A 23,482-nucleotide genomic window follows, 5' to 3' on the forward strand; every position below is an offset into this window, starting at 1 on the left:
GAGATGAAGCCGATCGCACAGACGCTGTAAAAAGGCAGCAGAAAATCTACTGCTACTCGGTCCACACACTCATGTGTGTGCGATAGTAGTAGTAGTAACCGAATGGTATTGTCATATTTTATATTCAACATGAGTTGGCGTTTTGCGGCTGCTGTTGCTGCTGCTTGTGGCAATACGGCATACGGCATAATATGGCCACAATTTGTGCATTTGTGATGGTGTTTTATACTCTACTCATCAAGCAAAACGAGTATATTAGCCTTTTGGTGGAATGTCCATCTTCTAGCCCTTCCTGTTGAATCTAAGGACCTACAACTTGGCGAATATACTATTCAATTTGTCGAACCGCGCCCACCAGAAGGCGTACAAGCCACAAATTCTTAAATATTTACACTTTAGTCTATGTCTCCCAAAGAAGTCAGGTGGACAAGAACTCCTTGTGGCCCCGCACACGCCCCGCAAACTGTAAGAACTGTTATACGAACGCACAGTTTAAGCATCACTGCCAGGTGCTTACAGTTTTAGAGTCACCAAGCTCATAAGTAGCCAGACTTCTTCTCTACACATTGAATCACTGAAGAGAGTATTGCGCAGTCGGTTGCCGCCGTACCCACTCGTTTGTTTGGCTTTGATGTCTGCCCTTGTATTTGTATCTTAAAACTCATATGCAGTTAATTGTGCCGACAATTGCTTGACAGTTCTGTTGGGCCAACTCGGCTGTCGGTTGGGTTTGCTCCCGTTTAATGGCGCTCATTTGTTGCCGGGCGTTGTTGAGCGCAATTAGCAAGAGTTTTGTGTCTTGTGTTTTGGGATGAAATCGCTCGATTCTATTAAAACTGTCCGTCAGGCAGACAGGTATTCAGATAGACAGGTAGTCAAGTGTAGGTACACATTTCATTATATGAGTGCAATTAAAACAACTTTACTGTGTCATGTCCGCCACTGAAAGTGGAGCGTTTAATTTGAGTGGTCAGAATTTCATAACTCGCATCTAGGCGACGGTTACTCTTCGCTGCCTTCTGCTCCGAACATATTTTCCACCAGATCGGACCGATTCTCGGCCAATTCGTAATTTGCATTTAGAATAGAGTTTGGGGAATTAGCGTGTTAAACAAATATTCTTTGTTTGTTGTCCCAAGGTCGTTAGCAACTCTTCAACTTCCCAACATTTTGCCAGCTGATCTATATAAAGGGAATAATTTTCATGGTCAGGGCTGCCAGCATTAAAATCATTATATAACTGGTTCCGCATGGTATTCTCTAATAATAAAATCAATTTCATATCAACGCAACATCGCGCTTACCTGCGCAGCAAATCAAGTTATGTTGATGACTTACTCGTATTCTTAGCCTAAGAATTAAGTATTATTCAATGGGACTTAAGTTTGTGGTTTCGTTATCATACCCTGCAAATGTTAGGTGTCAGACGAATAGCATAACCTTCTGCTTCAACCCAAGTTTAATCTATATAATTATTTTTTAGGTAAGCCCATTTGGGGTCTTTTATATCCTGTAGATTAATTGGAAAACATAACCTTAATATTACAAAATATTATCTTGCGATAAAGTTGCTATCCAAATAATCAAATTTATGTTTATAATTCCGAATCGTTATAGAACTGGGCAAGAGTTATTTTCTAGTCGACTCGCTCGTGTTTCTTGTATATGTCATTCAATAAAACCTGTTCAGCCCAGCGCAAATTGATGATAGAACCTTTAAAAAAAAACCTTTCTTTTATATTTTTGTCGATTGTTGAAACGAATCAACGAAATATTCCGAAATAATATTGCCTATTAATTATGCAACTTGGGTTCAACAGAACCTGTGGCATTATCGCAAAGAAACTGGTAATAAATAATACATGGACAACTTTGAATAAACAAATTAAACAAGTTTCTTGTATAAATTGTAAATAACTTTCTAGTTGGATTTGATGAGAGACAAAGATACGAAGCAATATCAGACAAGAATACGACAATAGTATACGCATCTTTCGTCTCTAGCTTCATATGTTAGGAAATCATGGCTCAGATACATTTTGATATGCCCTTGCAGATCATCTCAACTCGTACCAGCGCATATCTAGATATTTATTAATATCGTCTCAGTCTATAAACTGTTTTATGCGCACTTCCTAAACACGTAATTATTCTATCACGTCGCAGCCACAAAGTCTTTGTCTACGTTTGTCTAGGAAGTAACAACTGGCCAGTGAATCGTTCTTTAATTAGACACAAATTAACAGCTTCTCTAATAAAAAGCAGCTCTTCGAAATAAGTGCAAGTCACTGTGCGTTCAACAGTTCCACTTAAGACAGTAATCCTTTACCATATTTTTATACAATTCTGCGTTTTCGTCTTCATGAACACATTTATGATTCTCGTCAAATGAATAAGCCGATTGCCTTCGTCGTATTATTATGATGGGTATGCTCAAAATAGAAGCCGGAATGATTCGGGGCTTTCCCGGATTGAAAAGTATCTTCTAGATGCAAAAAAATAAACCAGCAATTCTTTATACTAACGTTCGAGACGTGAAGGTTTGTAAGACAAACTGGTTTAGGGTCCCATCTTAGTTTGTTTGTCTTATTCAAACGAAATTGAGATAGTCACGTACCCCCTTTTATCTAAACTTTATATGTATTTATAAATTCGGGACGGCGCGAACGCTCTTCCCGGCTACCAAAAATTACACGCACGAGTTATTCACATTAGGAATAATCGCAGAGGTCAACTCAGCCGAATGTGCAATGACCAAGCCTCGCTCCGGAGGAACCGCCTTCGTGATCACGGTTAACCTCTACGCCAGGTAAGTATGCTTTTCTCTGCTCTGGAACAGGCACTCCAATCCAGGCGCGTCAGAACTGTTTGAGAATTCTAAAGGGAACATTTCAATTCAGGCGAGGGTAGCAAAGTCAACTAGATTGTATAATATGCAGGAGCAGTTATTTCCTTGGGGTTGCAATGTATAATATGGGCTGATGATAGTTGTATACCCTTTGATGCTGCAAGCAATGGTTGTTTTATTAGCTGAGTTTATCAGTTAAATTTATCATTTCCATACTCACTAAAATATATAGATCGTATAAAGTGTCTATAATTAAATTAGTGCTTATCTATAATTAATTTGGCAAATATAAGCATTTAAATGGGCCTTCAAGTCGGGTGTTCAGAGTTCTCTGATAGTACAGAAATAAAAAGTGTTTTGTATATAACATTTATAGCTGATTGTTAGAATTATCTAAGGAATAAGTTGAATTCATCTGAGAACAAATTACAAAAATAAATTATAATTGCTGATAAATAATCAAACTACATACAGAAAATATAACAAAAAAAATTGTTGCTTATCAAAAGTCCAACGGTCAAGTGATAATAAAATTAGCACTCTCCAAATAATAGAATCTTACAATTTTACATAATTTTTATGTTTAAAATGCGTAGATTATATATTATAAATGTTCATATTCACAGAAACATTCACATATTATTGTTCCCCCAAATGATTCGCTGCTTCAGCGGTCTGCACACCCGTCATCCCTGCTTTCGGTGCAGAGAAATATTTGCCTGCTGTTGGCAGCACGTACAAGTACCTAGCTGTTGGCATAGCATACTTTGCCAGTTGTGCCTGCTGTAGGAAATTTTACATGTGCGCGTCTTATAATTCTCAAACGGTTCTGACTCGGCTGGCATGGTCTGCCTGTTCCAGAGCGGATGAAAGCATACTTACCTGGCGTAGAGGTTAACCGTGATCATGAAGGCGGTTCCTCCGGAGCGAGGCTTGGTCATTGCACATTCGGCTGAGTTGACCTCTGCGATTATTCCTAATGTGAATAACTCGTGCGTGTAATTTTTGGTAGCCGGGAATGGCGTTCGCGCCGTCCCGAAATTATTAATAAATACAAAGTTGTAGGTTGCCTCTAAATGCCGTCACTGGGTCAAAGTGGTTGGCTAGTTGTTATAGCGGTCATTGTGTTGGGCTCCAATGCGATTCTAGTTTAGCTTCTATGAAATAAAAACAAGCTATCTTGAACTTGATCTTCTTGCATAGCGTTGCGGAAGAAGCCTTCGTCTGCGTATTTATGATAAAAGAGCGTCTGTTGAAACTGTTATGTGCTTGGGTTCCTCCTTCTGGCCTTTGTTATTGGTGGCGCGGTGGTTCCGTTGGTTTATCATTAGCAGCGAATTTGACTCACAAATATCGACAAATCCGAGGCGTTGTTGTTGCTGCTCTGCTGTATTTTTTAACTCGAGTTTTGTTTTACGGCATTCGCACAACCGCTAAAGCAACAGCAGTCAGTCGGCAGCAACAGTTGCTGTGGGGCTGGCAGCGATAAGGTCAAGTTCATTTCCGCATGACTCCGATCTTGGTCTCAGGGCAGCAGTCAAAGAATGATTGGTAATGACTGCCATTTGCGCCAACTTGGACCTTAACCGTCTATAAGTTGCAGAGCCCCTCCCCCTTGCGCTTTGCGGGTCTTATGGCGTCAAGGAAATTGCACAAGTTTTACAACCTGACACAGACGAGTGGCAATAAAACAATTTACCATTAGATGAAGTGTATGTGACGCACTTTGAGGTTTCTCCGGCTCGCAGCGCGTTGCCCCCTTTGCCCTTTGGTTGCAGCCACTCGTAATTACGCACGTAATTAGGGTTACAAGCGCACAATCTCTCGCTGTTCGTCTCCAACTAAGTATGTCACGCAACGAACCATCTAAAACTGAAACCGAATCCCCCCCAAACCCCAACTGTGCGAGTACTCTTTGGCAATGGTCTCTTTACCGTGTGAACAACGAGCCCCCTCGTGCAGGTAACTATGCGTTTTTAATTTGTGCCTAGTGAAAATAATAATTCGTTAGAAAAATGAACTTGAATTGTCGCTGAACTTGGGGGACGCCCAAAAAAGTAAGATTCTTAAAACCTGCCCAGTTTAGTGGACATATAATTCATTGTCAATGGTCAAGTGTATTTATAATTTGGCAGCACTGCAATTAAATCTGGTAAAGAACCAAATACCACGGCTCACAGCTGGCCACCTTGGCCACGCCAAGTCGAGTTTCAAGTTTCCTTCGGCGGCTTGACACAGTTTGCCGCAATATTGGTTGGATTGGCGTCGACGGCTGCATTTGGCATTTCGCTTGCCCAGTCAATCACCAGCAGCCACTAGCTGACCTCGACTTTCGGCTGAGGCTCAATAGCAGCAGCAGCAGCTGCAGGTGAGAATGCCCCAAACGTTCTCGACTGGCTCGAGCTCCCACACAAAATGTGTATTCAGAATTATTAGAAAAAAACTGCAATTTGATAGACAACATCATAGCAAAGATTTGTTTATATTCATTGTGTGAACAATTCAGCTAATTAAAATGCATTTTCCCAAGATATAACCTTACAAGAACAAACAGCGTTGCTGCACGGGCGCCCCAGTGACTGGGCCCCACAGATCTAGCTGAGATCATTTTGCACGCTGAGTAACATCAATCAATTATTAGAATTCTGTTTGGCTATAATTACAATTGAATTTCTATGCATGCTTGAGCGCAGCTGGATTATAACTGAGTGTTTGGTTAAACACTTACGAGAGCTAAACACTTGAGCAACAGTTCAAGAACATTTGCCGATGGTTATTGCCACAGTTTAGTCAGTCATTTAATAACAATAAAAAAAGAATTCACACGTTAAACAATTAAACGAACGGCATAAGTGACAACAATATTTACATCAAAGGCTGAATTCAATAGGCAAACTAAAGTAATAAATCGTAAGTAAATCTAGATTCGGCTAATTTGTAGTATTTCTTCAGTATTTAGCACATAATTTATGAAAATGTTTGAAAAAAAAGCAATGTAAATAAAGGAACGTTTTATTTAAAATATTTTTATTTTCTTGGTCATGTCGAGATTCGAACTCGGGTCTTCATGCGTGCTTTGCAAAGTAATGTGTTACCTTATTTATACGTGTGGCAACGCCAACGCCAATTTCGGTTGCTAAATGGCAACCTTGTGTATAAAGACTTGTGCTGTTTAATATAAAGTTAAATTTCTTGATCTTAACTAATATTACATTCACTCTTCAGTTTACATATAAAAATTATACAAAATAAATAGTTACACCTATTATACCTGTTCAAATTGCAATTTTATACCGAAAATATATCGAATTTAAAATATACTGTGCGGTTTCAATTGGAGATGAGCGAGCTCGTGAGTTTGCATAAAAATGACATCTGCGATAATACCATTAGAATTTATTGTTTGTGATATTATGTAGAATAAATAAATAATAACAGACCAAAACATAAATATATTGGCACTGCAACAGAGTGAAAAACTTATCGGTAGTTTGGCAATTGGCATGTCGATAGAAATCATTTCTAGTCAGAGACTCTGGTCACACTGTAAAATAACAAAACCAAAGCAAACGCAATTCGTTTTCGCATTAATCATCAAATATTCATTCAGTGCAGTTGCTGTTGCAGCTGGAGTGTAAAAAGAGCAAGAAAAAGTAAAACTTGGCTAATTATATATAAAAGTGAAGTCTAGCTAAGAGCACACACCCATAACAACAAAATGCGTAACGCGGGCCTTTTGGCCATTTTGGCTGTGTTTGTTTGCGGTAAGTTGTGACGTCGGAAGTGAATATTGCGTATTGGTTTTGCACTAATTAAATAGATTTAAAATATATATATATGCATATATTTGTATTAAAATTGCCATTGTGTATTTTGTTGTTTTAGGCGTTTGTGTTTCATCAACGCCCATCGCTGAGCAGCCGCTGCTTGGTGCCAGTAAATGCACCTGGGGCCCCTCCTACTGGTGCGATAATCTCAGGTGAGTCTAGAACAAATTGGAAAAGCGCTTTGTCATCGGCAAAAAAATCAAAATCAAAGTCGGTGCAACGCCCCCGCCACTGCGCGCGCTTGTACAAAATAATGTATGTATATAAAACAATGGCCACTACGCAGTTATTTACCCGTTGCGCGTTTACCGTTTCTTTCTTGAACTGTTTTCATTGTTCGTCGGCAGAAGAACTGTTTGATAAGGCAATCAGCAGAGTCGGACGTCCAAGGCGGAGCCGCCATTCTGTTTGGCTCATCGATAACCTTTGTTAGGCGTTTACAGTTGCTCTATTTTATTTGAGCGTTATTTTGCTCTACTTTTTATTCCCGTTTGCACACTTGTTAGCTGTACGTGCTAGCTTTGGCTATACTTTGCACTCTCTCTCTCTCTCCGTCTCTCCCTCTCACTTGTCGTCTATCAGTCTCTTTTTATGCAACACAACGTATTTTGTTTTGCCGTTTCAATTCCGCTTTAAATTCAATTAACAAATGACATCCCGTCAAGCCAACTCATTATTACATATGTATATATTTATATGTATATTTTTACTTATGTGTGTATATGCAAACTGTATAATCAGCCGCAAATTCCGATGACTAATCAGTTTGAGCAAAGCCTGGGCTCGTCTTAGGGCTACTCTTTGTCCGCTTTCGCTTAAAGTTGATATTTCAAACGCTTTGACTCAAATAACTGAGTATTCGTCATAAAAGAGACGTTATGGAGAATATTCAGCAGCTGGCAGTTTCTTATCAATAAAACGCCATCGATCTCTGAGTAATCCAAATAATAGCAATCTATATTTGCCCTCGGCTTATATATATATAACTGACAGTAAACATGTCAAATGAATAATTGCAATCAAATAGTTGCATTTACTAGCAACTGGTTATATAAGCAGCTCTCTGCCAGCTCCAGTTACAATTTTTATACAATTTGAACAATATTTTTGCAATAGCATCAAATTACTAAGTGATTTTCCATAAACATTTCATTCTTTGTTTGTTTATTAACTTATTTACGAGCACGAAATCGCTCAAGTCTTTGTTTGCCAAGATTGTGGACATAAAAGAACGTCGCAAATTTTGTGCAAAGAGAAGTCGTAGATATACACATATATACTATATATTTATATGCCATGTCCGTGCTTATCTGTAGTATATATAGATTTGTTTGTTTTGTACAAATTACCGCTTTGCTGTGCCCCCCGCGCACAGAAATAACATTAATTTTTCCAAAAATTAAATTCGAAATGTTGTATTCACAACAATATCCGATTAATATCTTAAATCGTAGGGGAGTTAAACATAGTACCCCCACTGTCCATTAAAAGATGATATATGTATGTGTATGATTGCGTATATTTATTTACCGCGGGTGCATTCAACTAGCGCATGTTGCGAGGGTTCGTTCAATGCTTTGGACTCTGGTCTTTGCTGACTTGGTGTAACACGATTATGAATGCGGGTCATTTGAGGCGTTTTTATTGTGCAAAACTGCGGATGCTGCAGTTTTTTTATTTTGCTTACTTATTAATTGATAAATTTTGGGTGGCTTATTAAACGATGTCTTCTGTTTCGGTCCGGCAGCAATGCAAAGGACTGCAGAGCGACACGCCACTGCATTCAGACCGTGTGGGAAAAGCGAGTGGTGCCTGTGGACACTGATTCCATTTGTCAGATATGCAAGGATATGGTAACACAGGCGCGCGATCAGCTGCGCAGCAATGAGACCGAGGAGGAGCTTAAGGAGGTGTTCGAGGGCTCCTGCAAGCTAATACCCGTCAAGCTAGTGCAAAAGGAGTGTATCACGTTGGCCGACAACTTTATACCCGAGCTGGTGGAGGCGTTGTCCTCCCAAATGAATCCCGACGTGAGTAGCTTTTAAAAAAAAATCACATTCTCTTTACATTCATCTACAAATTACAATTGCAGCAAGTTTGCTCCGTGGCTGGTTTGTGCAACAGCGCTAGGATTGATGAGCTTATGAAGCAAGCCTATCAGGGAGCGTTGGATGGCACACTCAAAGAAGACGAAGTGGTTATTAAGAAAGAATCCGAGCAGTTGGAGAAGAAGGAGACTGGCCCGACACAGCTGTCCTGTGGCAACTGCAACCTACTCTCGCGCAAGATGCAGAGCAAGTTCGAGTCGACGAATCGCGACAACATGGTTGAACAGCTGCTGCATTGGTGTGGCACCATGTCCAGCTTCTCTGATGCCTGCGCCAACTTGGTGCTTACCTATTTCAATGATATGTATGAGCATGTGCAGCAGCATTTGCAAATGGATGGCCTGTGTCATTTGTCTGGCGTGTGTGCGGCCCGTTACCATCAGCACGAGGATGATGTTAAGGAACCGGAAGCACTTACAACTTTGGAGGGCGTCGGCGATGACATTCCCTGTGCGCTGTGCGAGCAGCTAGTGAAACATTTGCGTGATGTTCTGGTGGCCAACACAACAGAAACGGAATTCAAGCAAGTGCTTGAGGGCTTCTGCAAGCAGTCGCGTGGCTTCAAAGACGAGTGCATCAGCATCGTGGATCAGTACTATCATGTCATATACAGCACGCTAGTCAATAATCTGGATGCCAATGGCACTTGTTTCCTCATTGGCGTTTGCCCCAAGGGCTTGGATCTTGGTTACGATGCGCCCATTATGCCGTTGCTGCCCGCCATTGCGCCCGCCGAAGTGCATGTTACTATTAAAAAGCTGGGTGCCAACGAACCTAAATTTAGCCAGAAACAAATTATGGAAATGCAGCTGCCTATCGATCATTTGATGGGCGCCGCCAATCCCGGCCAGTTGGTGAAGGGCGGTGAACTGTGCACCATTTGCGAGTACCTACTACATTTCATACAGGAAACGCTGGCCACGCCCGCTACCGATGATGAGATTAAGCGTACCGTTGAGGGCATTTGCACCAAATTGCCACAAGGCGTAGCTACTCAATGCCGCAATTTTGTGGAAATGTACGGCGATGCGGTCATTGCGCTGCTCATTCAGGGCCTGAATCCGCGCAGCGTTTGTCCCATGATGCAAATGTGTCCGCGTAACATTGAGAAGCAAGAGGACATCGAGGTGTTCCACCCAGAAACGGTGTCTAGCGATCAACAGGATAAGCCCACATGTCCGCTCTGTTTGTTTGCCGTGGAACAGGCTCAGATCAAAATACGCGACAACAAGTCTAAGGAGAATATCAAGAAGGTTCTCGACGGTCTCTGCTCGCATCTGCCCAGTAAGCTGCGTTCCGAGTGCGTAGACTTTGTGGAGACATACTCCAATGAGTTAATTGACATGCTCATCACAGACTTTAAGCCGGAAGAGATTTGCGTGCAGCTCAAGCTGTGCCCTAAGTCCAAGGATTATCTGGATGAAATGGGAATCAGCCTCTTAGATAGCGCGGAGAACGATAAGTCAGACAGCAGCAGCGAGGACTTTGCGGCCAATGAAATTAACTCCAGCGATGAGCTGCCTATTCAGATCACCTTTGACAAGGACTTTAGCTTGGGACCCAATTGCTTGATCTGCGAAGAGGTGGTCAAAACCGTAGAAAAGAAGATCGGTAAGCACGCGACAAAGTCAGACATCAAGAACGCCCTTGAGCACTCCTGCGACAAGTTAAAAAAACCGTTGGCCAATAAGTGCCACGTATTCATTGACAAACACGGAGATCAGATTGCCGATCTGCTGCTGAAGGAGATGGATCCCAAACTCATATGCCTGGAACTTGGCATATGCCTGGGCGGCGAGCAAGAGGATCGTAAGTGCAAGGTATACCCTTAAAATTGTAATATATTAGAAGTTTGATCTCAATTGACAGTTGACATCGATGAGGCCCTGAAGTACGATGTAATTGTTTTGCCCAAGCGCCAAGACGAGAAACTGGCACGCCTAGAGTCAACAAAAGTCGACGAGCCACCTACCTGTGTGCTGTGCGAGTTTATCATGACCAAACTGGAGACGGAACTGCAGAACAAGACCGAGCAGGATGAGATCAAGAGAGCCATACGCGTTGTCTGCGATCGCCTCCCATCGACCATACGCAAGCAATGCGACAGCTTTGTCGACGGTTACGCCACGGCCATTATTAGTCTTTTAAGCAAAGTGCCGCCCAAGGAGGTGTGCCAGAAGCTGCAGCTATGCTTTAGCCAGGCTGTCAACGATGAGGTCATTGAGTGTGGCGTTTGTCATGGCGTGTCGCAGTCCTTGCTGCCCTTTTTCCGCTCACAAAAGGATTACGACAAGTTGGGCGTACAGGACATGATCTCAGAGGCCTGTGAGAACTTGCCAGCCAAGTACTATAATATTGTAAGCCAAGAACAAGACATCTCAATTTCATTTTGTATCTTACTAATTTGAAATGGGTTTGATTTAAGTGCTCCGAGATGATCTCCATTTATGGCTTCAGCATTATGCATCTGTCTGAGCGTCCCTATATTGACCAGTCGCACGTCTGCTCCGAGATTGGCAAATGCTTCGATAGTGAGAAGTCCGCGCTGGCCTTTGCCAGAATTTCAGGTGTGTGACAGATTCTACTAAACTCATATGTAAAGTGTTTCAATTTATTTTAACCTTTAATTACAGCTTAAGATGTTGCGTGTTGCGAACTAAACGCAATCGCCAAATGATGTGTCGCAAAGGGGCGTCACGATATATATATATATAAATTATATCTTTACTTTTGTTTACATTCTGTACTTGATTGGGACTGTAAATGATCGAAAATTGACTTATTGTTTTGCACGTTTTATATGTTTATTTCCTTTTCTTACTTACTTTATATTGCGCTTAATTTGAGAAAGAAATTGTGGGTGATAGTTAAAATACGGATGCAACTGAAACTGATTGATTTTTGTAAGCGTATGCGAAAAGGGCTTAAATTAAACATAAATTGTAATAGTAGACACGCTCATTCCGGTCATGTACTTTTTAAAAACCACTTAAAACTTGAAACCACTTTAAACTGGTTTTAAAACCCGGAACAGGCTGAGAGAAATCAACCAAATTCCCCGAACTAAATAATAAACAAAGTGTGTGTGTAGCATAAGACGCCAAGTGTAAAACATGAGAACGAGAATCAAATCTGATAAATAAATCTTTTAAAAGTAAACAGCGCGCATATAACAAATTTTTGGAAACAGTTTTTGAGTGTACACTATAATATATTTTTTCTATTAAGGATGTTTGAGGATACTCTGCTTATTATCAAGCCGGACTATATGCATAAGCGGCGCCCGGTGCTGTTGAAGCTATTATCCTGTGGATTTCAGATACAGGGCAATCGCAAGTTGAACTTTTCGCCGGAGCTGGCTGCCGAGTTTTATGCAGACTTTGCAGACGAGAAGGGCTTTATGCTGGAGGTTATCCTGTTGTCTAAGGGCATCTCTGAGGCCTTCATACTAACCAAAGAGAACGGAGTACAGGAGCTACTAAATATTATGATATGTTACTTGTAAGTGGCAGCTGACAGAAAATATTTTTATGCTAATAGCTGACCCACAGCGGGTCAGCCTCGGAGCTGGAGCGTAACATCCATGTGACCAAGCATTACTCTAGCGTGGCCCGCGAGATAACCTTTATATTTCCCAATTGTAAGTCTGGCGGCCTTTATTTGAAAGTTTTAAATAATCATTTTTGTAATGTGTCCAGATATACACGAACCTATTGAGCTCTTTGATAAAAATCGGTTTTGTAATCGTCCCATGCTGAAGCCGCTGATTGCGGAAGTTTACGCTATTATGCAGAACGTTGACTGTAGCCAGGATGATTGGAAGACGCGTGTGTCCGACTACTTGATACGCAGTAATCCAGTCGTGCCACAGATCACCAATCAGTGCCAGCTAGTACCCGATCTGGGTATGCAAGAGAGATCGCAACAGACGACCATCACTTACAAATCACCAGACAAGGGCGCCAAGCCCAAAGAGAAGACTTCGAGCACCACCTCAGTGCTTTCCAGCAGCTCACCGCACTCCTCCATGCTGTTAACCACATCTTCCTGTGTGACTTGTGGTGGTTTCGATCACACCGAGCCATGCGTGTCTGAGATAGATCTGAACAAGCGAGTGGAGCCGCAAAGCGATGAGCCCGTGTGCGTCGATGAGGAGATTGTTTGGAAGGAGATCATTGTATATGAAGAGGTTGTGCCAGAGGAAGAAGCGGAGCCGAAGGAATTCGATGATATGTTTGGCGAGGAGGAACATCTGGAGGTAGAAAAGGGCAGTTCGCTGTCCGAGTGTATAGACCCACCCCCGCTGATTGAAGAAAATGACCTGGATCAAAACGATGCAGCCAATCGAGCTCCATTATTAGAAGTTTCTCCAGCAGACGATGCAGGTCAGGCTCCGCCAGCCGAAGAAGCGCCCCCAGCACCTGAAGAGGCGCCACCAGCACCTGAAGAGGCGCCACCAGCACCTGAAGAGGCACCACCAGCTGCTGAAGAGGCACCACCAGCTGCTGAAGAGGCACCACCTGCTGCTGAAGAGGCGCCGCCTGCTGCTGAAGAGCCACCAGCGGAAGCAGCGGATTAATTAACACCTGTTGCCCACGCTGTTTATATGATTTGCCAAACACTTTGTTCTCATTGCTTCTCTAAAAAGAAAACAAAATCGGTGGTGTACAGAAAAAAGGACAAACAACCCAAGCTACACGAATAACCCAACCATATGCAATGCCCCACATTCGCCCAATTTGGCTGGACGCCACCCACAGGTACTGCACTGCGCACTCGCCGTGGCCAGGCTGCAGGCAACACGGCCTGCACTTTTCACTCACCAACGTTTTACTCACACTCGCAAGGGCAACGGCAGCTGTGGCAGTGGCAAAGTGGCAGTGCAACAGGAAGAGCAGCAACGGCAGCAGCAGCAGTAGCAACACTTCGTTCGCGCCATCATTTTTTCCGTAAGTTTTTTTCTCGTCCTGCCCACATTTAAAGTGTTCAATAAAAGACAAATACAAAAACAAAATGCATATGTTTTTATATGTTCCGCATGTGCCGTTATGTGTGTGTGTGTAAGTGTGCATTTGTGTGTCTGTGCATTTTGAATGTGTGTCAATTATAAGGGATTATATTTTTGCTTATTTGGTAAATCGAAAATCGAAACGTTAATTGGCAACAACATTGATTGACAGCAATTGTTGCTGTTATGAAAATTAAACAGCAATTGCATCGATTTTTCCCACATCAAATCGTTAGGGGGGCTTGGTCAGATAGGTATACAAATTATGAGTACTTGTGTATGTGTATGCAACTAGGCAGAACTAGAACTACAACAACAACAACAACTCATTGCAGCAACATGTAGATACAGCAGCAACTGAACAGCAGCAGCAGTAGCATAAACCAGCAACAATTTGACGGGTATCAAATCGCAAAAAGCGCGCGAAATACGTTATGTTGAGCATCAGCAATCGACAGTCGCACATACAACACACAGCAGCAACACAGCAGCAACAGCAGCAGCAGCAGCAACAACATCAGCAACACATGCTGGAGAATGCAGGCGCAACACATGGCAGCCACATCTACGAGGTGGAAGAGGAGGAGGAAGAGGACGAGGCGCAGCAGCATGATGTGGATCTAAATTTTAGCAACTTTGCTGAGCTGTGCCGGCTGTGTGGCATACACCAGGGACCCAGCAAGCTGCACATCTTTGACCCGCAGGCGGAGCAGCGCCAACTGCTCTACAAGCTGCGCACGCTGCTGCAGGCGAATGTGAGTAGGTGTGCGTAAGTGCACGGGTGTGCTGTGTTTATTGGCCTGTCCAATTACTTGACAGATAACCAAGGACGACTATCTGCCCAAGCACATATGCGAGCTGTGCCTCGAGCGTCTGGAGCACTTGTACGATTGGCGGCAGCTTTGCATGCGCAACGAGCATATGCTGCGTAACTATGCCGCGTCCATGCATACGGTCCGAGCAACCATAGACTTTCAGGTGAGTGAACTGAGCAATTGCAGATAAGCGGCCGCGGTGACTGCCATTGTCAAAGTTACGCTGTCCCGTTGCCAAGTTGTTCCTCGCGGCAACCACCACCGACCTGACTGAGAGTGAGAGAGAAAGCTCTCCGCCAGTGCGCCGAGTGGTATGCAATACTTTTTTTTAGCCACACTTCCGCCTTCTGTGCTCAAGTTCAGTCGCTTTGGTATCTGTCTGCCTCTGGCTCTGTCTCTGAATCCGTGAGTTAACATCGTCGTGGTCGTTGTCGTCATCGTCGCATGCTCCGTTCCTGTTTCTCGTTCAAGAATAACAAATAATTACTCAAATTGTGCTCGTTGTTGCCACGACTGCGACGGCGACGGCGACTGCGACCGCGACTGCGACGACGACTGCGACGGCGACTGAGCGAGTCGACTCCAAATCAGATTCGCAATACATACACAAACAAAAGGCGCTGGGCACTGGCTCGAGGAAGTAAACGGCGACGGCAGCAGCAGCTAAAAATACAGCTCGTATAGCACCAGCGCATAACATTCAAAAAAATCTTCCAAACTGTGAGCTGCAACAGAAAAAGATTAGAAAAGCCCATAGAAATTCGCGTACAACATTTAACGCTCAGCGCGGCGGCCGTTTTTTATTGATTTTCAATTGTGGTAAGCAAGATTGCAAAAAAAGAAAAAAAGGATGAACAAAAAAATAATATCAAATAGAAAAGCAGGCAATGAAAGGCTACAAAACAGAGCCAGTGAAAATGTCAATACTGTGCGCGGTGTGGGGCGGGAAGAGCGCGTATCTTATGCTGCGGCGTTAACCAAATGCGAAAAGCGTGCAATAAACATTTAAGCCCAAGTGTGTGAACAGCCCAAAATTTGGACATGCAAAATTTTAGCTTGACTTTCAGTGGCGCGCTTTAAATACATTTTTGACAGACACGGAAAAGCCTCAAACCAAGAAAGGCCGCCAAAGCAGGGAGCACGGCCGGCATACACACACGCACGGCTTCAGGCTGTCGTTGGCTGGCAACGGGGGGAGACGGCACCACCACCAGAAGTCCAGAGCCCAGCACCAGCAGCAGCAGCAGCATTGAAAATTCAGCGCGAGCAAAAGCTCAAGTCGCAAATTTTTGCGCAAGGGCAGGCAGTTTTGAGCACATTCAATTGGGGGTGGCGGCTGGTGAAATTTCGCAACACTTGCGCGCCATTTAGGGGTGGCAGTGCGGTACGGCACGGCTCGGAACGAAACGGAATGTGAGCGAAACACTCGACTCAATGTTTCATAGCCATTTGGTTCATTCACAGGACGGCACCGTTAACATGGACAAGATGACGGTGGCCCAGAAAAACGCATACCTGGAGGCGCATATGGCCGTGCAGCAGCAGATGGCACAGGCGGCCATACAATTCAAGCAACAGCAGCAGAGCTCCGTGCAGCAGAGCTCCCCAACAGCCAATAACAACAATAACAACCAGAACAATGGCAACATGCAGCAGCAGCAACAGCAGCAGCAGCAGCAACAACAGCAACAGCAGCAACAACAACAGCAACAGCAGCAACAGCAGCAGCAGCAACATTATGCGGCCACCATCAAGGTCCCACAGATTAGTTCCTCCAGTTCGGCGGGCGGCGCTGCCGGCGCAGCGGGCGACAGCACCTTTACAGTGCCCGACGACGGCATGGGATTTGAGGGCGGCGTGCGTGTGCTGCAGAGCCTGGGAACCTGGTCAGCGGCGGAACAGCTCACCTACAATATACCAAAGCCGAATCTGATACCCTTCACCGAACCATATGTGGAGGGTGGATCAATGCATCCGGCCAGTCGTCTGAAGGCGCTGCAACAAGTGCAGCAGGCCTCCTCTGGAGTGCGCAAAACAAATCCCTCAAAGAGTGAGTAACTTGATCGAACTGCAAGTGGCCAACTAGCCATTCACTCCAACTGCTGCTTACAGCCACCAATAAGGCATTCGAGTGCACCGTCTGCGGCAAGGGGCTGGCGCGCAAGGATAAGCTGACCATACACATGCGCATCCATACCGGCGAGAAGCCCTATATTTGTGAAGTATAAGCAGCCCTTGAATCGGCGGCTCAATGCCCCAGCGCTTGCTGACAGCCACTAATCTGTTGCAATCTCCATCCATTTCAGGTGTGTAACAAGGCATTCGCACGCCGGGACAAGCTCGTCATCCACATGAACAAGTTCAAGCACGTGACGCCCACAAATATTGCGCCGCTCGGCAAGCGGCTAAACAATATGGTCAAGAAGAAGGAGCAACCAGATCCGCCGCCAGAGGACAATAAGCAGAGCCTGGAACTGCAGCTACAGCAGCAGGCCGTACAGGTGGCCGCCCAAAACATTATAGTGCAGTCGGCGCAGGGGGCGCCGACGGCAATTCCGGGAATCATCATACCACATCACCAGCAGCAATTGTCCTGGACGTGTGAGCTGTGTGGGCGCATGTTCTCGAGCCGGGACGAGTGGTCCATTCATGCCAAGAGTCATCTGGAGGTGAGCAAATGTCGGTTGAGCCTACCGGCCAGCGGGGCCTAAGGCGGTATACGCACTAGTATCGGGGCGGCTCTAAACTGGCCTTCTCTGATCCTTGCAGTATTGACAACAGGAACGGTTAGTCGTAGAGTCCACAAAAACAGCAGCCGCCATCGCTAAGAGCAACAGCAACAACAGCAGCACTAGCGGCAGTGGCAACAACAATAGCAGCAGCAACAACCATAATCGCGGCTATCAAATTGATGCAAACCGAAACCAAATACTCAACAACAGCCCGCAATTGGAGGCACATGCACGCACCCAGAAGATAATCATACAAAATCAGATGATCCTCAATGCCAGCCATCAGCAGCAGCAGCAGCAGCAGCAGCAGCAGCAGTCGCAGCAGCATCAACATGTTGCTGGCGGCAAGAAAGCGGCCAGAAAGCACCACCAACAACATCAGCAGCAGCAACAGCAGCAGCAACAACAAGCACAGACCAGCGCGCCTATGTACAATAATAACACCAACAGCAATAACAACAACAGTAACAACAACAGCAATAACAACAGCAATAACAACATCAGCAATACCAGCAACAACACCAGCAACAACGGCAATAATCAGGGACATGAAGTAACTAACTATTATCAACAACAACAACAACAACAACAACAACAAACAACAATAACTATAACAACAGTTATCTAAACACCATTTAACAACAAAAACACGCAACATAACACGCCATCAGCATGAAATTTTCTGTCACTTTCACTCAATTTGTATCTATGTATCTTTGTATCTGTATCCCTTCATCCCTCTTCCCGACCAGGTGTCAGTGCCCGTCTCGCACATAATTGCCAACTCACCAACAGCAGCCACTTACATGCAGGCCCAGCTGACTGGCCTGCACACCGGCAACACCATCGGCGTCGGCGTTGGCGTTGGCGATGCTGGCGGCAACATGAACATGCCCATCGTCACCTACAATGGGAATCAGTATTGCGTTATAACCCGTGCACCAGAGTCGGATGCGATTGCCATGCAGAAGCAGTCGCTGCCCCTGGACTATGGCCAGGCCACCACAGCCAATATTATTGTAATGTCGCCAATGCTGCCCCCGCAACAACAACAACAACAACAGCAGCAGCAACAACAACAGCAGCAGCAGCAGCAGCAGCAATAAACGAAGCTCGTCATGATTTGCAAATTAAGTACTGAGAAAATGAGGCGGAAAATTTAAGCTGGCATCGGTGCATGACCCGAGGCGTTGGTGGCGTTGCCTCATTAGCCAAGCCCCTGAATTTTGATATTGGATATCGAATATCGGCAGTAAATGGCGGGACAGTAAATGGCATTTGACGATGGGGAGAAAGGCAGCCGCATTGCTCGCCAAGTAAACGGATAAGAAAGTGCGCAGCCTCAGGATCCGTCTTCAAGTTTGCAATTAGCCTCAGCTCGCAAGCAGCTATAAATACAAACTGTAAATAAAGTTTTTAAAAAACAACAACAAAATTAAATTAAAAGAAAAAAAAACTATGAAACCAAAAAATGATTTTAAGAACACCTAAGTATATGTTTAATTCTAAGAGGTAACCCATACAATATGCCGGCCGAGAGATGTTTTCAAATACTTTTCGCATGAAATGCTTCTTAAATTCAAACACAAAATCGTTTTTCAAATGGTTCGTTTTAAAAGCCCATAACTAAGCAAATACAAATATGAATAATGTTTATGTGAATTGAAAACAAAAAGGAAAAACAAATGTAAACAACATTAACTATGTAGTATAAGTCATTTTACATATCCATTGAAAATCTCAAAAAAAAACCAGCATACAAATCATACCCATACAGCCATAAAACTGAGATATTATTTGCTTATTTTTGAACATTCCAAGTTTTTGTTAAACACATCTTCAGTTCAGCATTTAAAGTATCTATGAAAATGGGCTACCAAATCGATGTGCATCAATGTATTTGTATAATAGTTCGCGTTTAAATCAATTGTTTATAATTATGCTAACGGCAATACAATATCTATGTCTTAAAAAGGAAAAACAAAAAATACCTATGTAATAATGTAAGTAGTTCAGTAGTGTCCGTCAATGATACTCACATTCAGAATTACTACAGCAACAGTGTGGAAAACGATGGTAAATATATTAAATACAATAAAATCTAACAAATTTTGATTAGATTTGTGTACTTTAAGCTTTTAAGCAAGAGCTAAGAAGCGTAACTCAATTTAGTTCTTCATATAAAATATTAATTCTAATTCTCATAAAGCATCAAATACTAGATATCAACTGAGAGAAGTGCTGAGAAAGTGTTGAAAAACAGTGTTCTGTTTTCATTTCCCCCCTCAAATTCTCGCATATATATTTAAGCCGCTTATAATTTAGACAAATCTTAACAATTTGATACTATTTTGGCTATGGCTTAAATATATATATGATATATTTTTTAATATTTTGTCATGTACCTTTCCTGAGTTGTAAGAATGTGTGATACCAAAGTTTTTAATCGATTTATAGTGTTCTATTATAAATAGCTTTCTGCAAAACAGATTCTGAGATGGTTCAGCCCAGTATTACTTAATATTTCCCAAATGTATCTTCTCGTTGCCTAACATTTGAGAGTTGTGCTTAAGCCCGGAACATTAAGTGATGTTTTTATATATGGTTTCATCTCATTTTAAAGAACTCATTTGAAACGTACAATACACATGCACAATTACAATGTGTAGTCGTTTAGCAAGCTTGATATCTGACAATTTATGTTGTGTATACGACGAGTTGTCCACATTTAACTGCTGCTGACACACAAACATTTATTGTCAGACGCACGCAATGCCATATTCAAACCTTACACCCATTCTGAGCTGACAATAATTGGCAGCTGTTCTCGGCCAGAATTGCGCAGACTTGAGCCACTTATTCGCTGATTTTTCTGTTTTTGCTGCTCAATCGAAGTTTGGCTTGGCTTAATTGCCAAGACAAGTTGGCGGCACACTGTGAGAAGCTCAAATTCGAGACTCCAATTTTTATTTGGTCAACGCGGCGCACGAAAAACAACTTTTCGTTGGCTTGAAAAATGCGGCAAGTTGACCTTAAACGGAAACTCGTCGTTGCAGTCGACGTTGGCGTCGCGTCAGCCGCGCAGTCGCTAATAAATTGAATACTTCATATGTTGTTTTTTCAGTTGTTGTATTTTTAATGTTGTTTTTCGCAAGAATTGCAAATTAGTTAAACTGACAGCGACACGAACGCCGCGTCGCAGCAAACTTGAACACCTACACGAAGATGAAGGCGACGTCGACGTCGACGACAGCAGCGGCAGCAGCAGCAGCAGCTGCTGCCAAGTGTCGTTTGACTGTTTTTGTTCTTAGCATCAGTTTTAGTTGGAATTCGCTGTTGAACGGACACGGCTGCCAAATGCTGAACGGCAAATTCTATACAGGTCTGCCGCCCAAAATGGAGGGGCGGCAATGCGGCGTTGGACGCAATCGCCAGGAATCGCATTTCTTCTGGCCCGATGATACGCGCGTGGATAGCGCTGTGGAGACGCGCGTCAAGCGACGCAATAGCCTGCAGCTGGACTCTGGCGCAGAACGGCCGCGTTTGACAGCAGGCAGGCGGCTGAGCTCTGTGCAGGACGAGGCAACGCCAGATGTGGACACACGCCAAATGTTTCACAAGGAGTTCGCGAAGTCATCCATACAGTTCTACGACAATCTGCAGCCCAGCAATAGCAATAACAACAACAATAACAACAGATCCCGTTTGCTGAGCCGAACACGTCGCGAGGTGACGCCCAAGCTGACGGATGTCGAGCCGCTGCCAGCAGTGGACGCTGCGCCTGAGATAGACCCGAGCGCAGCCAGACGCCAGCAAGCCTACAGCTCCAAGATACAGTTCTACGATTACGTCAACGCCAACGATGCGGACGCCATGCAGAACAATGTACGTCGGCCCAAAATGGACATGAATAACAAGCGAGATATGGAGCTCAACTCTAAGAACAGCCCCAAGCTGCAGGTGAAGCACAATGTGCGTCACCTCAGCGTAGAGCGTGACCAGCTGACAGCACCACCAACATTGCGAATGGTCACCAAAAAACCACTCAACGATGGCCAGCCCTGGCAGCAGGAGCAATATGAAACAGTGCGCCAACCGCCCATGCTGCTGCCCAAAAAAATACTCAAGCAGCAGCAGGAGCAGCAGCCTTGGATTGAGGAATTTGACGAGTCCATGGTGAACTATGTGGACAATGGTGTGCGCCAGCTGCGGCTGCTCAGTCCCGCGCCCGCAAAGAAGCATGTCACCTACAACGAGGAGGCAGCGGAATATGCCTACTATGATGACAGGTTGGACCCAGCTGTGGGTCGCCAGCTTAGGCAGTCGCAGCCAAATATGCGCACAGGAAGTGGCCAACAGCAACAGCAACAGCAAAAACAACAACAACTCCAGCCAAGTCCATATGTGGAAGCTGGTCGCGATACAAAATCATTAAATAACTATAGCAAAAAAAGTCATAATAATTATAACGAATACAGCAGCAACAACAACAGCGGCGGCGGCTTACGCTCACGGAAAATCTTGCCCAAATTGCCAGAGCTGACAACAACAACAACATCAACAGCAACAACAACAATGCAAAGCCGACGCTTTGATGACACACGAGCAACATCAGCGAACACAGCAGCAACAGTTGCTGCTGCTGCTGCGGAGGCGACGTCTCCCTCTGACCCACGCAAACACCTGCGCAGCAGCCTCTGCTTCAACGGCGACGCTTTGGTCGTGGACGTGGGTGCTGCGCCGCAGTCGACGTCAGCTGTTGCGCTTGCGCGCCGCAGCTCAGCCGGGCAGCGCGTCAGCGTCGGTCTGCCAGACTGAGGCAGCCAGCATATATATACACACTTTATACATATATATATATATATATATATATAGATACACTCAATATATTTGATGTGTTTATTGAATGCAACTCAACGTTGGCGTCGTGTCATGTTAATTGAATGCAACAACGTGGCCGCCGCGACTGCGACGCTGGCAGCGACAATTTTATGGCTTGATTTTTTGTTGTTGTCTGTCGTTGACTTCACCCACAACGCACCAAATTAAACACCCCGCCAGCAACTTTGAATATAAATCATACATAGTGCTAATGATCTTGCCTAAAAAGCGAACAACAAATCTCTTATAATTGCTTTATATATTATATACTATTGTTGTTGTTAGTTGCCGTTGGGCAGTCAAAATGTATTAATTTAGTTTCTTAAGCGAGCAAAACACAAAAGAATAATAAAAATGCTAATCAAACTCGGTGGTAACATTATTAGAACGCTTTAATTTGATTTAATACAATCGATGGTTGAGTAGATGTTTAAATAAATGTTTAAATCGAAGAACTTATTAACATGAAGTAGGCAAGGAAAGGAATCTGTTTTTATTTTTATAACCGACTATATCTTATAATCAATTCAAGTCAAGCAAACTTAGATCAATTCCGGTTTTCAAAAAAATTTGAGCGTAAGTTTCATTCTAGCATTCCGCTAAGGAATTAAATGCAATGTGTAAGAGATTAACTTATGCAGAAATATAGCTGTATATTATAGTATTAAAATTATTAAAATCGATTAGATCATGGGAGTTCTATTGAGATTGTATTAAAGTACTTCTGATTCGGTTTAACCTAGAAAAAATGTATATGTGGGCAATGTGATTACTAAAAACAAAAACAAATCAGTTTTAGTGCTGATTTTATTATTAAACTTTCGTAATAAATGCAATATACATGTCTAGATCTACTCCAGTTTTGACATTTACGATATCAAAACCTCCAAAAATTAAAGCGAAAGTTACTTTCCAGAATTCCGTTTAGTGAGCTGGAAAATTGATAGTATAAATATGAAAATAGGCAAGATCGAGTTAGTTCTACTAAGATGCTATTAAGGTAGATAATTAAAGAGTCGATAATGACATAAAATAGGTTTTAGCGTGCATTAATATAATTTTAGATTTGAAAAATTGCGCTATAATGTCGTTGCTACCCAAGGCGGTCAGCGATTGCCAATGCCTGCTCTGGCAGCTGAAGCACCTTTCACAAAATGTTCATTTCACCAAAAAAAAAAAAATAATAACGTTAGCCGAACTTGTATTGTTAACGGAATTTAAAACCAGCTCAGGCTCAGCTGTGCCACATGTTTTTCACAAGGA

General features: G+C 43.5%; 4 protein-coding genes and 2 non-coding genes across 6 annotated transcripts; 5 read left to right on the forward strand and 1 right to left on the reverse strand.

Annotated features, from left to right (window-relative positions):
* Positions 1 to 2,651: 2,651 nt before the first annotated feature.
* LOC6630466 (U1 spliceosomal RNA) lies at positions 2,652 to 2,817 on the reverse strand. Its single transcript, XR_049145.2, has one exon. It is a non-coding gene; the product is annotated as a U1 spliceosomal RNA (small nuclear RNA).
* Positions 2,818 to 3,722: 905 nt separating this feature from the next.
* LOC6630202 (U1 spliceosomal RNA) lies at positions 3,723 to 3,888 on the forward strand. Its single transcript, XR_049144.2, has one exon. It is a non-coding gene; the product is annotated as a U1 spliceosomal RNA (small nuclear RNA).
* A 2,535-nt stretch (positions 3,889 to 6,423) lies between these two features.
* Positions 6,424 to 11,942, forward strand: Sap-r (prosaposin). The gene is made up of 7 exons (XM_002054066.4): positions 6,424 to 6,612; positions 6,734 to 6,827; positions 8,423 to 8,705; positions 8,768 to 10,592; positions 10,653 to 11,140; positions 11,209 to 11,350; positions 11,417 to 11,942. Exons 1-7 carry the CDS (start codon positions 6,567 to 6,569, stop codon positions 11,419 to 11,421), a joined length of 2,883 nt encoding a protein of 960 aa, XP_002054102.2. The 5' UTR covers positions 6,424 to 6,566; the 3' UTR covers positions 11,422 to 11,942.
* On the forward strand, positions 11,809 to 13,797 carry LOC6630200 (surface protein). The gene is made up of 4 exons (XM_032440331.2): positions 11,809 to 11,937; positions 12,012 to 12,284; positions 12,335 to 12,423; positions 12,482 to 13,797. The coding sequence occupies exons 2-4, from the start codon at positions 12,013 to 12,015 to the stop codon at positions 13,360 to 13,362; spliced, it is 1,242 nt and encodes a 413-aa protein (XP_032296222.1). The 5' UTR covers positions 11,809 to 11,937; position 12,012; the 3' UTR covers positions 13,363 to 13,797.
* Positions 13,650 to 18,444, forward strand: LOC6630198 (probable serine/threonine-protein kinase tsuA). The gene is given in 8 exon segments (XM_032440330.2): positions 13,650 to 13,732; positions 14,127 to 14,546; positions 14,611 to 14,769; positions 16,071 to 16,656; positions 16,719 to 16,828; positions 16,913 to 17,275; positions 17,376 to 17,891; positions 18,091 to 18,444. Coding segments are annotated over 7 exon segments (2,409 nt in total). The 5' UTR covers positions 13,650 to 13,732; positions 14,127 to 14,225.
* A 775-nt stretch (positions 18,445 to 19,219) lies between these two features.
* LOC6630195 (putative uncharacterized protein DDB_G0271606) lies at positions 19,220 to 22,611 on the forward strand. The gene is made up of 2 exons (XM_002054060.4): positions 19,220 to 19,341; positions 20,463 to 22,611. Exon 2 carries the CDS (start codon positions 20,564 to 20,566, stop codon positions 22,154 to 22,156), a length of 1,593 nt encoding a protein of 530 aa, XP_002054096.2. The 5' UTR covers positions 19,220 to 19,341; positions 20,463 to 20,563; the 3' UTR covers positions 22,157 to 22,611.
* Positions 22,612 to 23,482: the final 871 nt, after the last annotated feature.

The sequence above is a fragment of the Drosophila virilis genome, chromosome 2 (assembly GCF_030788295.1).
Source record: "Drosophila virilis strain 15010-1051.87 chromosome 2, Dvir_AGI_RSII-ME, whole genome shotgun sequence".
Classification (NCBI taxonomy): domain Eukaryota; kingdom Metazoa; phylum Arthropoda; class Insecta; order Diptera; family Drosophilidae; genus Drosophila; species Drosophila virilis.